General features: G+C 47.4%; 1 protein-coding gene across 1 annotated transcript in view; it reads left to right on the top strand.

Annotated features, from left to right (window-relative positions):
* The window catches only part of TEDC2 (tubulin epsilon and delta complex 2), an 82,777-nt gene that overhangs the window by 56,263 nt on the left and 9,889 nt on the right, over window positions 1-16,625 (top strand). The window contains exons 8-9 of the mRNA XM_063934682.1: window positions 2,564-2,684; window positions 11,099-11,197. Of these exons, the coding sequence (XP_063790752.1) occupies window positions 2,564-2,684; window positions 11,099-11,197 (220 nt within the window). The remainder of the gene's footprint in view (window positions 1-2,563; window positions 2,685-11,098; window positions 11,198-16,625) is intronic.

Below are 16,625 nucleotides of genomic sequence, written 5' to 3'. Positions count from 1 at the left end.
AGGATGTCCGAGAAAATAAGAATTTACTTACCGATAATTCTATTTCTCGTAGTCCGTAGTGGATGCTGGGCGCCCATCCCAAGTGCGGATTGTCTGCAATAATTGTACATAGTTATTGTTACAAAAAATCGGGTTATTATTGTTGTGAGCCATCTTTTCAGAGGCTCCTCTGTTATCATGCTGTTAACTGGGTTCAGATCACAGGTTGTACGGTGTGATTGGTGTGGCTGGTAAGAGTCTTACCCGGGATTCAAAATCCTTCCTTATTGTGTACGCTCGTCCGGGCACAGTATCCTAACTGAGGCTTGGAGGAGGGTCATAGGGGGAGGAGCCAGTGCACACCAGGTAGTCCTAAAGCTTTTACTTTTGTGCCCAGTCTCCTGCGGAGCCGCTATTCCCCATGGTCCTTACTGAGTTCCCAGCATCCACTACGGACTACGAAAAATAGAATTATCGGTAAGTAAATTCTTATTTACTTGCTTACCAAAGGTGCCTTTTCTTACTTCATTTTCAATGATTACGTTTTGTTTCTCAGCAGAGTAATGTAATTGCAGTATGATCTTCTTGCTGCTAATACTGAACTGGGATTTATGAAGACTGGTACAATGAATAACATGCAACAGTGATATTCCCCAAGCATGTCTTCTTGGAAGTCGTTCGTTAAGGCAATCATTCTACCTGCAGATTAGGGGAGAGCACTAAGCATGCGCTAAAATTGGGAAACGCTGATGTACTCATTAGTGAGATTATAGAAATGGTAAACAGGTAATTAAGTTATTATTAGTAACTTGCTTTATACGGCCCATTAGCCGCATCACACACAAATGATAAAGTATACTGTAGCTTAATACTAATAAGGAAAGATAGTTCCACTAGTGAGAAACCGTAGCGCTTCAATATGGCTCCTACAGTCTGTGCATACACACTCTGAGATTCAGGCTATGCCCGATTCTCGCTATGTGACAGGGGCTAAATCGGCATCACTAGCACATAATGACTGTGCTTGCGATACTGACTATGTGCTATTTCGGCTAAGTGTCAATTTTGACAATCTCTTCTATAGCGATAGTCAAAATTTACTTGCCTGCACAGTCTATCTAGGCTTGCGATGCCGACTGCGCATCGAATCGGGATCGCAAGGTGAATTTCTGCACTACTTTTCTTACGATTTTGACTATATAGTCAAAATCGTAAGAAAATATCTCGCCATGTGTACACACCATTATAGATGATAGGTCAGAAATAATAACTACTAGATGAACACAGTGCTCTTGTAAGATCTGGAATAGTGGAGTCTTACATCGCCCCTCTACTGAATGTGTTAGCAGCTGGCGGCTGTTAGTCCCCGACTCCCAGCACACGCTGTTGGTTTCCAGTTGCTGCCTGACTTGCTGTCGTCAGAGCCTTTGAGTGATACAAAGGATGGGGGTGCTTCGTTCCATATAGGGTTCTTCCTCCCGTAAGCCCAAAATGACTCCCAATCACTAGATACAGGAATTTGGGGCTGGTAGTTCAAGACGTAGGATAATTGGACCACAGCGACGTGTTTCATCCACGGCTGTGGACTTTTTCCAGATATTAAGTGTGGACCTGTCTAAAATTAAAGAAAAATATGAGCAATATGTTAGAAAATCTGTTAAGATTTGATTGGCTAACTGGCTGGTAATAGGTTGTCCTTAAATTGTATTTTAAAACTGAAATGTGATAAATAGGCCATGTGCTTTGATGTTGTCAGTACTTTGGGGGAATTTGGACTTGGAATTGCAATGTAGACTGCAGGAAAGCTGAAGGGCCAAATGTAATAGAGTGAGAGTTTCAGAAAGTGAGAGATTTGGTAAGGTTTTTCAGTTTTTTTTAAAGTTGCAATCATTTACACTGCAAAACCAGGTTGATCTTGCTGTGTAAATGATTGCCACTTTAAAAAAAACTGCAAAACCTTACCAAATCTCTCACTTTTTGAAACTCTCACTCTATTACATTTGGCCCATAGTCTTACTTTTAGGTGGTTCCTATTGTGGTCTTGTGTGGCTGCCTCTGTGAGAGCACCTACTTGACTACTTGTATTGTGACGTGATTGCCCTAAATCTAAAGAGCGTCCTGATGATAAATCATTTGTAATGAATGAGATCCTTACTAGACATGAAGTAATATGGGGTTGGAAGATGACCTATGTCTGACTGCATGTGCCAACCACTTCACAAAGGACCCAGTGTAAGCTGAAAGGGATATTTTTATCCCAAGTGGATAGCAGTCCCATCTCCCTATGCTCCAAGCAGCAAGATTGGCCCGTGTAGGTCATCCATTTTACTTGCACAGGGGACAAGCTCGATGCAGCAATAGTACACTGTCCGTCATATCTCTGGCATTAAATACAGTGTCTGCAGTGTGCTGTCGGCAGGCCTCAGTCCTGTCAGGAATAGGTTAAATTTACATTCATGTCATTTAGGTTTCATGCGGTGAAAATGCTTTTGAATGTTTTAGTATTGAAGTTCCAAAATATTTCATATTGCTATAATTATGTGATGTTAAGAGTTCTGACAAATGCTCCTTAATTACCCATCAGTTTTTACCAGAGGCCCCGCAGCTGAGCCTCTTTGAGATAGAAGAAGAGGCTGCACGCTTACAGAGAGCTGTGGAAAGCGTACAGCAGAATATAGACACTGCCACTAATTGGCAAGGATCAGGTGAGAGCGCGGATTGTGATTGGCAAAGCTCACGGAACAGCAGTTATAATGATCTCAACAAGATGAACTATGTGCAAATGTTTCACTGGCAACAGCAGATCTATAACTATTGGAAAGATCTCCTGGTCAGTAACACGTAACACATGTCCGACTCTACAGACAGTTGCGTCCTGCAACCTTCAGGGCTCCATCAGATGAGCGGTTAATGAGCGTTTAGCAAGGATTTGCTCAAATGGTTTTCCAGAGAGAACACTGCGTGAAAAAACAGCACTGAATATCGCCCAGGCACCGTCTGGAGCAAATACTTACTAGACCTTCATTAACCACTTGTTTGAGTGAACCCTTAGAACATCTTCAGTGTGTCTCCCTGATATAGGGCATACGTGATCTGCAGGGCAATGAGACCACAGAGTGCATTATTCTGTAATGAATTGCTTTTGTCTGTAAAAGAAAAACATTTAGTCCATTGTGTTTTTCTTGGCTGAATGTTTCACCATTCCAAGGGTGTCACGGTGACCGCTCACATCCTTTCCTTCATAAAGGAAATACACTTTATTCCTTACAGCTTTGCCGCAGGTTCAATTTCTGCCGTGGCATGACTCAACGCTGCGTGTCCCACCTCCGTGGCAGGCTGCTGAGGTTGTGTCAGTACCACTTGCTGAGCGGGAGTGTATTATTTATCCCTTTCAGTGCTGGCTGCAGAGGAATGCCTGGTTCCTTCATCAATAATCGCTCATCTGTGCTGCTGTCGCCGCTTGTAACAGAATTGTGACTTCGAAATATGCTGCAAGAGTTTGTTGAACTCAACTCAACAGATCTAATCTATTAAGAATGTACTTGAGTCCTCTCTTAATTACTGTAAATAAAAGAAGTACAGTACTATGTACATGAGATAATGTACCTCCTAATGAAACGTTAGGGCTAATAGAGGTCGCCAAAGTGTTCTATTTATAGGATGTAGCTATATGACGGACGGTCACAATACCTCCCCATGTATCCAGAACACTGAAAATACAGACAGTCGGCATGCCGATTAGAAGGGACTATTCCCACTCGTGGGTGTCCACGACATCACCGAGCCTGCGCAAGGGGCTTCTTTGCGCTTGCCCTTCCCCCCACCCCGCCGGTAAAACAGCCCCAACCCCTATATACAATTAAAAAAAATTCCTGTGCGCCAGTATTTATACATTTTACTCATCATTTATTATTTTATAACATTGTAGGTGTATAGTTTCTCTATCGTCCTAAGTGGATGCTGGGGTTCCTGAAAGGACCATGGGGAATAGCGGCTCCGCAGGAGACAGGGCACAAAAAAGTAAAGCTTTACTAGGTCAGGTGGTGTGCACTGGCTCCTCCCCCTATGACCCTCCTCCAGACTCCAGTTAGATTTTGTGCCCGAACGAGAAGGGTGCAATCTAGGTGGCTCTCCTAAAGAGCTGCTTAGAGAAAGTTTAGTTTAGGTTTTTTTCTTTACAGTGAGTCCTGCTGGCAACAGGATCACTGCAACGTGGGACTTAGGGGGAAAGTAGTAAACTCACCTGCATGCAGAGTGGATTTGCTGCTTGGCTACTGGACACCATTAGCTCCAGAGGGATCGAACACAGGCCCAGCCGTGGAGTCCGGTCCCGGAGCCGCGCCGCCGACCCCCTTGCAGATGCTGAAGCGTGAAGAGGTCCGGAAACCGGCGGCTGAAGACTCCTCAGTCTTCATAAGGTAGCGCACAGCACTGCAGCTGTGCGCCATTTTCCTCTCAGCACACTTCACTGGGCAGTCACTGAGGGTGCAGAGCGCTGGGGGGGGGCGCTCTGAGAGGCAAATATAAACCTTATACAAGGCTAAAAATACCTCACATATAGCCCATAGGGGCTATATGGAGATATTTAACCCCTGCCTGACTGGAAAAATAGCGGGAGAAGAACCCGCCGAAAAAGGGGCGGGGCCTATCTCCTCAGCACACGGCGCCATTTTCTGTCACAGCTCCGCTGGTCAGAACGGCTCCCAGGTCTCTCCCCTGCACTGCACTACAGAAACAGGGTAAAACAGAGAGGGGGGGCACATTAATGGCTATATATATATATATATATATATTAAAGCAGCTATAAGGGAGCACTTAATATAAGGATATCCCTTGTATATATAGCGCTTTGTGGTGTGTGCTGGCAGACTCTCCCTCTGTCTCCCCAAAAGGGCTAGTGGGTCCTGTCTTCATTAGAGCATTCCCTGTGAGTTTGCGGTGTGTGTCGGTACGTGGTGTCGACATGTATGAGGACGATATTGGTGTGGAGGCGGAGCAATTGCCAAATATGCAGATGTCACCCCCCAGGGGGTCGACACCAGAATGGATGCCTTTATTTGTGGAATTACGTGATGGTTTATCTTCCCTTAAACAGTCAGTTGAGGACATGAGGCGGCCGGACAATCAATTAATGCCTGTCCAGGCGCCTCAAACACCGTCAGGGGCTGTAAAACGCCCTTTGCCTCAGTCGGTCGACACAGACCCAGACACGGGCACTGATTCCAGTGACGACGGTAGAAATTCAAACGTATTTTCCAGTAGGGCCACACGTTATATGATTTTGGCAATGAAGGAGACGTTACATTTAGCTGATACTACAGATACCGTAAAACAGGGTATTATGTATGGTGTGAAAAAACTACAAACAGTTTTTCCTGAATCAGAAGAATTAAATGACGTGTGTGATGAAGCGTGGGTTGCTCCTGATAAAAAGTTGATAATTTCAAAAAAGTTATTGGCATTATACCCTTTCCCGCCAGAGGTTAGGGCGCGCTGGGAAACACCCCCTAAGGTGGACAAGGCGCTCACACGCGTATCCAAACAAGTGGCGTTACCCTCTCCTGAGACGGCCGCACTTAAGGATCCATCAGATAGAAAGATGGAAGTTATTCAAAAGAATATATACACACATGCAGGTGTTATACTACGACCAGCTATAGCAACTGCCTGGATGTGCAGTGCTGGAGTAGTTTGGTCAGAATCCCTGATTGAAAATATTGATACCCTAGATAGGGACAATGTTTTACTGTCGTTAGAACAAATAAAGGATGCATTTATCTATATGCGTGATGCACAGAGGGATATTTGCACACTGGCATCTCGGGTGAGTGCTATGTCCATTTCAGTCAGAAGAGCCTTATGGACACGACAGTGGACAGGCGATGCGGATTCAAAACGTCACATGGAGGTTTTGCCGTATAAAGGGGAGGAGTTATTTGGAGTTGGTCTATCAGACTTGGTGGCCACGGCTACTGCCGGGAAATCCACTTTTTTACCTCAAGTCACTCCCCAACAGAGAAAGGCACCGACCTTTCAACCGCAGCCTTTTCGCTCCTACAAAAATAAGAGAGCAAAGGGCTTGTCGTACCTGCCACGAGGCAGAGGAAGAGGGAAGAGACACCAACAGGCAGCTCCTTCCCAGGAACAGAAGCCCTCCCCGGCTCCTGCAAAAACCTCAGCATGACGCTGGGGCCTCTCAAGCGGACTCGGGGACAGTGGGGGGCCGTCTCAAAAATTACAGCGCGCAGTGGGCTCACTCGCAGGTAGACCCCTGGATCCTGCAGATAATATCTCAGGGGTACAGGTTGGAATTAGAGACGGATCCTCCTCATCGTTTCCTGAAGTCTGCCTTACCAACCGTCTCTTCCGAAAGGGAGAGGGTGTTGGAAGCCATTCACAAGCTGTACGCTCAGCAGGTGATAGTCAAAGTACCCCTATTACAACAAGGAAAGGGGTATTATTCCACTCTATTTGTGGTACCGAAGCCGGATGGCTCGGTAAGGCCTATTCTAAATCTGAAGTCCTTGAACCTCTACATAAAAAAGTTCAAGTTCAAGATGGAGTCACTCAGAGCAGTGATAGCGAACCTGGAAGAAGGGGACTTATGGTATCCTTGGACATCAAGGATGCGTATCTACACGTTCCGATTTACCCCGCACACCAGGGGTACCTCAGGTTCATTGTTCAAAACTGTCACTATCAGTTTCAGACGCTGCCGTTCGGATTGTCCACGGCGCCTCGGGTCTTTACCAAGGTAATGGCCGAGATGATGATTCTTCTTCGAAGAAAAGGCGTATTAGTTATCCCATACTTGGACGATCTCCTAATAAGGGCAAGGTCCAGAGAACAGCTGGAGACAGCTTTAGCACTATCTCAAGAGGTGCTAAGACAACACGGGTGGATTCTGAATATTCCAAAATCCCATTTAATCCCGACAACTCGTCTGCTGTTCCTAGGAATGATTCTGGACACGGTTCAGAAAAAGGTTTTCCTTCCAGAGGAAAAAGCCAAGGAGTTATCCGATCTGGTCAGGAACCTCCTAAAACCAGGAAAAGTGTCAGTACATCAATGCACAAGAGTCCTGGGAAAAATGGTGGCTTCTTACGAAGCAATTCCATTCGGCAGATTCCATGCAAGAATATTCCAAAGGGATCTGTTGGACAAATGGTCAGGGTCGCATCTGCAGATGCACCTGCGAATAACCCTGTCACCAAAGACAAGGGTGTCACTTCTGTGGTGGTTGCAGAAGGCTCACCTATTAGAAGGCCGCAGATTCGGCATTCAGGATTGGATCCTGGTGACCACGGACGCCAGCCTGAGAGGCTGGGGAGCAGTCACACAAGGAAGAAACTTCCAGGGAGTATGGACGAGTCTGGAAAAGTCTCTTCACATAAACATTCTGGAACTAAGAGCAATCTACAATGCTCTAAGCCAGGCGGAACTTCTCCTGCAAGGAAAGCCGGTGTTGATTCAGTCGGACAACATCACGGCGGTCGCCCATGTAAACAGGCAGGGCGGCACAAGAAGCAGGAGTGCAATGGCAGAAGCTGCCAAGATTCTTCGCTGGGCGGAGAATCACGTGATAGCACTGTCAGCAGTGTTCATCCCGGGCGTGGACAACTGGGAAGCAGACTTCCTCAGCAGACACGATCTTCATCCGGGAGAGTGGGGTCTACATCCAGAAGTCTTCAACATGTTAATAGACCGTTGGGAAAGACCAATTGTAGACATGATGGCGTCTCGCCTCAACAAGAAACTGGACAAATATTGCGCCAGGTCAAGAGATCCACAGGCAATAGCTGTGGACGCACTGGTAACTTCTTGGGTGTACCAGTCAGTGTATGTGTTTCCTCCTCTGCCGCTCATACCAAAGGTATTGAAGATCATACGGCAAAGAAGAGTAAGAACAATACTAGTGGTTCCGGATTGGCCGAGAAGGACTTGGTATCCGGAACTTCAAGAGATGCTCACGGACGAACCGTGGCCTCTACCTCTGAGAAGGGACCTGCTACAGCAGGGTCCCTGTCTTTTTCAAGACTTACCGCGGCTGCGTTTGACGGCATGGCGGTTGAACGCCAGATCCTAAAAGGGAAAGGCATTCCAGAAGAAGTCATTCCTACCTTGATTAAGGCACGGAAGGAAGTCACCGTGAAACATTATCACCGCATTTGGCGAAAATATGTAGCGTGGTGCGAGGATCGGAAGGTTCCGACGGAGGAATTCCAACTGGGTCGTTTCCTACATTTCCTGCAATCAGGATTATCTATGGGTCTCAAATTGGGATCCATTAAGGTTCAAATTTCGGCCCTGTCAATATTCTTCCAAAAAGAATTGGCCTCTGTCCCTGAGGTCCAGACTTTTGTCAAGGGAGTACTGCATATACAGCCTCCTGTGGTGCCTCCGGTGGCACCGTGGGATCTAAATGTAGTTTTAGATTTCCTCAAATCCCATTGGTTTGAACCATTGAAAAAGGTGGATTTGAAATATCTCACATTGAAAGTGACTATGTTACTAGCCCTGGCCTCTGCCAGGAGAGTATCTGAATTGGCGGCTTTATCTTATAAAAGTCCTTATCTAATCTTCCATTCGGATAGGGCAGAACTGCGGACTCGTCCGCATTTTCTCCCTAAAGTGGTATCAGCATTTCATCTGAACCAACCTATTGTGGTGCCTGCGGCCACTAGCGACTTGGAGGACTCCAAGTTGTTGGACGTTGTCAGAGCCTTAAAAATATACATTGCAAGGACGGCTGGAGTCAGAAAATCTGACTCGCTGTTTATATTGTATGCACCCAACAAGTTGGGCGCACCTGCTTCTAAGCAGTCGATTGCTCGTTGGATTTGTAACACAATTCAACTTGCACATTCTGTGGCAGGCCTGCCACAGCCTAAAACTGTAAAAGCCCACTCCACAAGGAAGGTGGGCTCATCTTGGGCGGCTGCCCGAGGGGTCTCGGCATTACAACTCTGCCGAGCAGCTACGTGGTCGGGGGAGAACACGTTTGTAAAATTTTACAAATTTGATACCCTGGCAAAGGAGGACCTGGAGTTCTCTCATTCGGTGCTGCAGAGTCATCCGCACTCTCCCGCCCGTTTGGGAGCTTTGGTATAATCCCCATGGTCCTTTCAGGAACCCCAGCATCCACTTAGGACGATAGAGAAAATAAGAATTTACTTACCGATAATTCTATTTCTCGGAGTCCGTAGTGGATGCTGGGCGCCCATCCCAAGTGCGGATTATCTGCAATACTTGTACATAGTTATTGTTAACTAATTCGGGTTATTGTTAAGGAGCCATCTTTAAGAGGCCCTTTCTGTTGTCATACTGTTAACTGGGTTTAGATCACAAGTTGTACGGTGTGATTGGTGTGGCTGGTATGAGTCTTACCCGGGATTCAAAATGCCTCCCTTATTGTGTATGCTCGTCCGGGCACAGTACCTAACTGGAGTCTGGAGGAGGGTCATAGGGGGAGGAGCCAGTGCACACCACCTGACCTAGTAAAGCTTTACTTTTTTGTGCCCTGTCTCCTGCGGAGCCGCTATTCCCCATGGTCCTTTCAGGAACCCCAGCATCCACTACGGACTCCGAGAAATAGAATTATCGGTAAGTAAATTCTTATTTTTTCTAACATTATTTATTATATGTTATATATTGTCTTTACTTTTTTAAGTCTTAACATAAAACCATAGCTTATTAATCATTAGGCATTATCAGCTGAATAAAATTGTTTATAGACATGATGCCCACGCCCAGACAAAAGCAATCAACACAGGACCTATATCAGTGTTTCCCAACTCCAGTCCTCAGGGACCCCTAAAGCTGGGAACACACTAGTCCATCCAGCCAATGCACCGACCGAGTTGACGATTGGTAAATGCATATACACTTACCAATCGTCAGCCGGATGTGTCATGCTTGACATCCCAACTGGGCGTGCATTTACATGTGTTTACAGTGTTACACAGCACTCATACGCTGCCATATATCACAGTTGCTACCTGGTCATTGGCCCAGTATTGCAGCTGAAGATGACCTTTTCTGTCCTGTGTGTGTAGTCCTCATTTAATCTACAGTAATATGTCCTGGTAATGTCTCAAGTGTTTCAGCCCAAAGGCCCAATGTCCGGGTGTTGTCCTATGTCACCACCTGCGTACCTGACCAAATTATAATGGCATGATCATGTCTTAGAGAGGAATTGGAGTTTATTTCAAAAGTTCACAATAGTCCTTCAACTAGTGTTTGTTCTAGCACCCTGCACCTTTCAAAACCTGTACAGTTCCTCTTTCCTGCCTGGGGTGTCCCTCTTTGCTGTGGTGCTTCTACCACAGTCTTGTTTGTAGCTCAGTGCTGAGATACAGACCAGAGTGTGCTAGAAGCACCAAAGCAGAGAACAACACCCCAGGCAGGAAAGAGGAACTTCTATTTCAACACAACAGTACTTTTGCCATGGTCGCTACCTTGAGGCTTCCACTCCTTGCTCTTTGTAGCAGGGCCCCTGCGGTCACCTAGTGCTAATCACCCTCTGCAGAGGGCAGCTGCCACCACTAGTTGCGGCACTTACACCTAACCCATTCTAGGTGCATGATTCAGAATAGATCACAACTCGTGTGGCACTCCCATGGGACTCTTGTTTTAAGTGTGAATGCCCATTCCTCCATTAGCGAGCTGTGACTGAGACGCATACCACTCAGAACCTATTATAGCTGCGCTAAGATGAATGTCAGCTCCATCTTGTGCAGTCTGTTTACTAAAAATCGCTAGATGCGGCTGCATTCCGATTTGCCTGTGACTCAGAATCAGTCCCACTGTGTCGCACGTCCCCTACCGAGGAGAACTTAAGTGTGTGACGGAGTAGATTGGCAGTAGTCCCAGCTATAACACTCTGTATCCCGGAGTTCACAAGGGAGGGAGCGCTTCCAGTCAGATGAGCAGTCAAGCAAGATGGCTGCTTTATTTAACTGATCAGTCTCAGAGGAGTCCAGGTTGTATCAAAGATTGCCAAAGATTTATTTCAGGGAAGGACACATTTTCTTTCCCCAGCTGTACTGAATGCAGAATAACTAATTATATTGACATTTGTGTGTGTTCCTGAAAACTGACATTTATCTGGTCTCCAAAGGTCCGACCCACTGGCAGAATTACCAGTCTCTGCTGCTGTTGGATGTTCTGCAAGAAGAAGTGGCCAGGTGTCATGCAGAGGTACAGAAGCTGCAGATGGGTAAGTGATTGCAGGATTATCTGGCCAGACACACACTTCTGTTTTGTGGCTGCCTTCTGAGGAATAGCTATCCAGCATTTGGCTGCACCACGGGCCTCCATCTGCTTCACAAGGACAGAATTCCAAATGTATCTAGCTCAAAGTAACCAGGAGAATATTTCATAAAGTGGCTTATAAAGCAAGATTTTCTTACAACTTAATGAAACGTGAAATATGAAACACAAAACCACATCTAAAATGCTTTTGAATAATAAAGATACATAAGGGGAAGGTTCATCAAAACTACACACAGCCTGTAGCATGGCACTAAAGCTGGATACACACTGGGAGATATATCGGCCAGAAGAGCGAAGTCTGCGGATGTATACACCCAATACTTTTTTCACAGACATATCACGTCGGCCGTGCAGCACAGCCCATGCCCAATATATCTGCAGATATATTGGTGCATCTGGCTGTTAGCTGCAGGGACTGGCATCACAGCAGGGCCGGCAGATTCAAATGCCCGCCCAGCTGGATGACAGGGACCGACATATCCTGCGGCCGCTCGGTAAGTATATATGCTTACTTGAACTGGACACTCTGTAAAAAAGATGGCGGGTCTGCTGTCAAGTCATTATAGTGTTGATTGGTTGGTACTTTATCTCTCTCCACCTTATCACTCTCCAAGCTTTGATAAATCTCCCCCATAGAGCAAGTGATATATAGTGATCCATGTGTCCGGTGATATGGGTAACCATATAGTGTAATCTGAGACGAAAAGTCCACTTCATTTTATGCTCATGCTGCTAGTAGGGCAGTCAATGCGTGAGTTAAACTTTCTTAGAGATTTGGTGGCATCCAGTTAGTAAGGTGAAGTTAATTACAGTAGGTATTCTCATATGAAATATAGGTTTTAGGACATCTACAAAAACATACGACCATGCAATACACAATGTTATAATGCTCCAGGGAATTCATGAGAGGCATAGTGCATATTGCAAGTGTAAAATGCAGTAAAGGTTTGATTGTCTATGCTAATGATTGGATAATTGAAGCAGAATTTCAAATGCCCTATAAATTGAGCTATCGCAAAGTGGCGCTGACACCTACTCACTATGACGGGAGCCATCTGTGGCCTGAAAACTATTTATGAAGAATGGCATTAGGACATTATTTATTATTTCTCTGACGTCCTAGTGGATGCTGGGAACTCCGTAAGGACCATGGGGAATAGACGGGCTCCGCAGGAGACTGGGCACTCTTAAAAGAAAGATTAGGTACTATATCTGGTGTGCACTGGCTCCTCCCTCTATGCCCCTCCTCCAGACCTCAGTTAGAATCTGTGCCCGTCCAGAGCTGGATGCACCTAGTGGGCTCTCCTGAGCACACTAGAAAAGAAAGTATTTGTTAGGTTTTTTATTTTCAGTGAGATCTGCTGGCAACAGACTCACTGCTACGAGGGACTGAGGGGAGAGAAGCAAACCTACCTGCTTGCAGCTAGCTTGTGCTTCTAAGGCTACTGGACACCATTAGCTCCAGAGGGATCGAACACAGGGCCCGACCTCGATCGTCCGTTCCCGGAGCCGCGCCGCCGTCCCCCTTGCAGAGCCAGAAGACGGAAGATAAAGATGAAAAAAGGCGGCTGAAGACTCCTGTCTTCATTAAGGTAGCGCACAGCACTGCAGCTGTGCGCCATTGCTCCCATAGCACACCACACACTCCGGTCACTGTTGGGTGCAGGGCGCTGGGAGGGGGCGCCCTGGGCAGCAATTAGTTTACCTTTTTGGCACAAATAGCACATAATACAGTGTATAACACTGTATATGTGCAAAAAACCCCGCCATTGACATTATAAAAAGCGGGAGAAGCCCGCCGCTGAAGGGGCGGGGCTATCTTCCTCAGCACAGCCAGCGCCATTTTCTCTTCACAGCTCCGCTGGAAGGACGCTCCCCAGGCTCTCCCCTGCAGTATCCAGTACAACAAGGGTAAAAAAGAGAGGGGGGGCACATAAATTTAGGCGCAAATTGGTGGTAATAAGCAGCTATTGGGAAAAATCACTCAGTATAGTGAAAATCCCTGTGTTATATAGCGCTGTGGTGTGTGCTGGCATACTCTCTCTCTGTCTCCCCAAAGGACTTTGTGGGGTCCTGTCCTCAGTCAGAGCATTCCCTGTGTGTGTGCGGTGTGTCGGTACGGCTGTGTCGACATGTTTGATGTGGAGGGCTACGTGGAGACGGAGCAGGAGCCGATAAGTGTGATGTCGCCCCCCACGAGGCCGACACCGGAGTGGATGGATATGTGGAAGGTATTAACCGACAGTGTCAACTCTTTACATAAAAGGTTTGATGACGTAACAGCCTTGGGACAGCCAGCATCTCAGCCCGCGCCTGCCCAGGCGTCTCAGAGGCCATCAGGGGCTCAAAAACGCCCGCTAGCTCAGATGGCAGACACAGATGTCGACACGGAGTCTGACTCCAGTGTAGACGATGATGAGACAAATGTACAGTCCACAAGGGCCATCCGATGCATGATTACGGCTATGAAAAATGTGTTGCACATTTCTGACATTAACCCGGTTACCACTAAAAAGGGTATTATGTTTGGGGAGAAAAAGCAGCCAGTGACTTTTCCCCCATCTGATGAATTAAATGAATTGTGTGAAGAAGCGTGGTGTTCCCCTGATAAGAAACTAGTGATTTCTAAGAGGTTACTGATGGCGTACCCTTTCCCGCCAACGGATAGGTTACGCTGGGAGACATCCCCTAGGGTGGACAAGGCGCTCACACGATTATCTAAAAGGGTGGCACTGCCGTCTCAGGATACGGCCGCCCTAAAGGAGCCTGCAGATAGAAAGCAGGAGGCTATCCTGAAGTCTGTATATACACACTCAGGCACTATACTGAGACCTGCTATTGCTTCAGCATGGATGTGTAGTGCTGCAGCAGCATGGTCTGATACCCTGTCAGACATTGATACCCTCGACAGGGATGCTATTTTGCTAACCATAGAGCATATAAAGGACGTCGTCTTGTATATGAGGGATGCACAGAGGGACATTTGCCGGCTGGCATCTAGAATTAATGCAATGTTCATTTCTGCCAGGAGAGTATTATGGACTCGGCAGTGGACAGGTGATGCTGATTCTAAAAGGCACATGGAGGTTTTGCCTTACAAGGGTGAGGAATTGTTTGGGGACGGTCTCTCGGACCTCGTATCCACAGCAACAGCTGGGAAGTCGACTTTTTTACCTCAGGTTTCCTCACAGCCTAAGAAAGCACCGTATTATCAAGTATAGTCCTTTCGGCCTCAGAAAGGCAAGCGGGTCAGAGGCGCATCCTTTCTGCCCAGAGGCAGGGGTAGAGGTAAGAAGCTGCACCATGCAGCCAGTTCCCAGGAACAAAAATCCTCCCCTGCTTCCACTAAGTCCACCGCATGACGCTGGGGCTCCGCAGGTGGAGCCAGGTGCGGTGGGGGCGCGTCTCCGGAACTTCAGCGACCAGTGGGTTCGCTCACAGATGGATCTCTGGGTTCTACAAGTGGTATCTCAGGAATACATGCTGGAGTTCGAGGCGACTCCCCCTCGCCGTTACCTCAAATCAGCCTTGCCAGCGGCTTCCAGGGAAAGGGAGGTAGTGCTGGCGGCTATTCACAAGCTGTACCTTCAGCAGGTGATAATCAAGGTTCCCCTCTTTCAACAGGGACGGGGTTACTATTCCACAATGTTTGTGGTACCGAAACCAGACGGTTCGGTGAGACCCATTCTAAATTTAAAATCCTTGAACACTTATGTAAGGAAGTTCAAGTTCAAAATGGAATCGCTCAGGGCGGTTATTGCAAGCCTGGAAGAGGGGGATTTTATGGTGTCGCTGGACATCAATGACGCTTATCTGCATGTCCCCATTTACCCTCCTCACCAGGAGTACCTCAGGTTTGTGGTACAGGACTGTCATTACCAATTCCAGACGTTGCCGTTTGGTCTGTCCACGGCACCGAGGGTATTTACCAAGGTAATGGCTGAAATGATGATACTCCTTCGGAAGAAGGGAGTTATAATTATCCCGTACTTGGACGATCTCCTTATAAAGGCGAGGTCCAAGGAGCAGTTGTTAGTCAACGTAGCACTATCTCGGGAAGTGCTGCAACAGCACGGCTGGATTCTGAATATCCCAAAGTCGCAGCTGATTCCTGCGACGCGTCTGCTGTTCTTGGGCATGATTCTGGACACAGAACAGAAGAAGGTGTTTCTCCCGGTGGAGAAGGCCCAGGAATTGTCATCTCTGGTCAGGGACCTCCTGAAACCAAAACAGGTGTCGGTGCATCACTGCACGCGAGTCCTGGGAAAGATGGTAGCTTCTTACGAAGCAATTCCCTTCGGCAGGTTCCATGCAAGGATCTTTCAGTGGGATCTGTTAGACAAGTGGTCCGGATCGCATCTTCAGATGCATCAGCTGATCACCCTGTCCCCGAGGGCCAGGGTGTCACTGCTGTGGTGGCTGCAGAGTGCTCATCTTCTCGAGGGCCGCAGATTCGGCATACAGGACTGGGTCCTGGTGACCACGGATGCAAGCCTCCGAGGTTGGGGGGCAGTCACTCAGGGAAGGAACTTCCAAGGACAGTGGTCAAGTCAGGAGACTTCCCTTCACATAAATATTCTGGAACTAAGGGCCATTTACAACGCCCTGAGTCAAGCAGAACCCCTGCTTCAAAACCAACCGGTGCTGATTCAGTCAGACAACATCACGGCGGTCGCCCATGTAAACCGACCGGGCGGCACAAGAAGCAGGATGGCGATGGCAGAAGCCACAAGGATTCTTCGATGGGCGGAGAATCACGTGCTAGCACTGTCAGCAGTGTTCATTCCGGGAGTGGACAACTGGGAAGCAGACTTCCTCAGCAGGCACGACCTCCACCCGGGAGAGTGGGGACTTCATCCAGAAGTCTTCACGCTGATTGTAAATCGTTGGGAACAGCCACAGGTAGACATGATGGCGTCCCTTCTCAACAAAAAGCTAAAAAAATATTGCGCCAGGTCAAGAGACCCTCAGGCGATAGCTGTGGACGCACTAGTGACACCGTGGGTGTACCAGTCGGTTTATGTGTTTCTTCCTCTCATACCCAAGGTACTGAGGATTGTAAGAAAGAGAGGAGTAAGAACTATACTCATCGTTCCGGATTGGCCAAGAAGATCTTGGTACCCAGAACTACAAGAAATGATCTCAGAGGACCCATGGCCTCTGCCTCTCAGACAGGACCTGTTACAGCAGGGGCCCTGTCTGTTCCAAGACTTACCGCGGCTGCGTTTGACGGCATGGCGGTTGAACGCCGGATCCTAACGGAAAAGGGCATTCCAGATGAAGTGATTCCTACGCTGATAAAGGCTAGGAAAGACGTGACAGCACAACATTATCACCGTATATGGCGAAAATATGTTGCTTGGTGTGAGGCC

Source organism: Pseudophryne corroboree, chromosome 7 (genome assembly GCF_028390025.1).
Source record: "Pseudophryne corroboree isolate aPseCor3 chromosome 7, aPseCor3.hap2, whole genome shotgun sequence".
NCBI classification, from domain to species: Eukaryota; Metazoa; Chordata; class Amphibia; order Anura; family Myobatrachidae; genus Pseudophryne; species Pseudophryne corroboree.
This window is presented reverse-complemented; position numbering and strand designations above follow the sequence as displayed.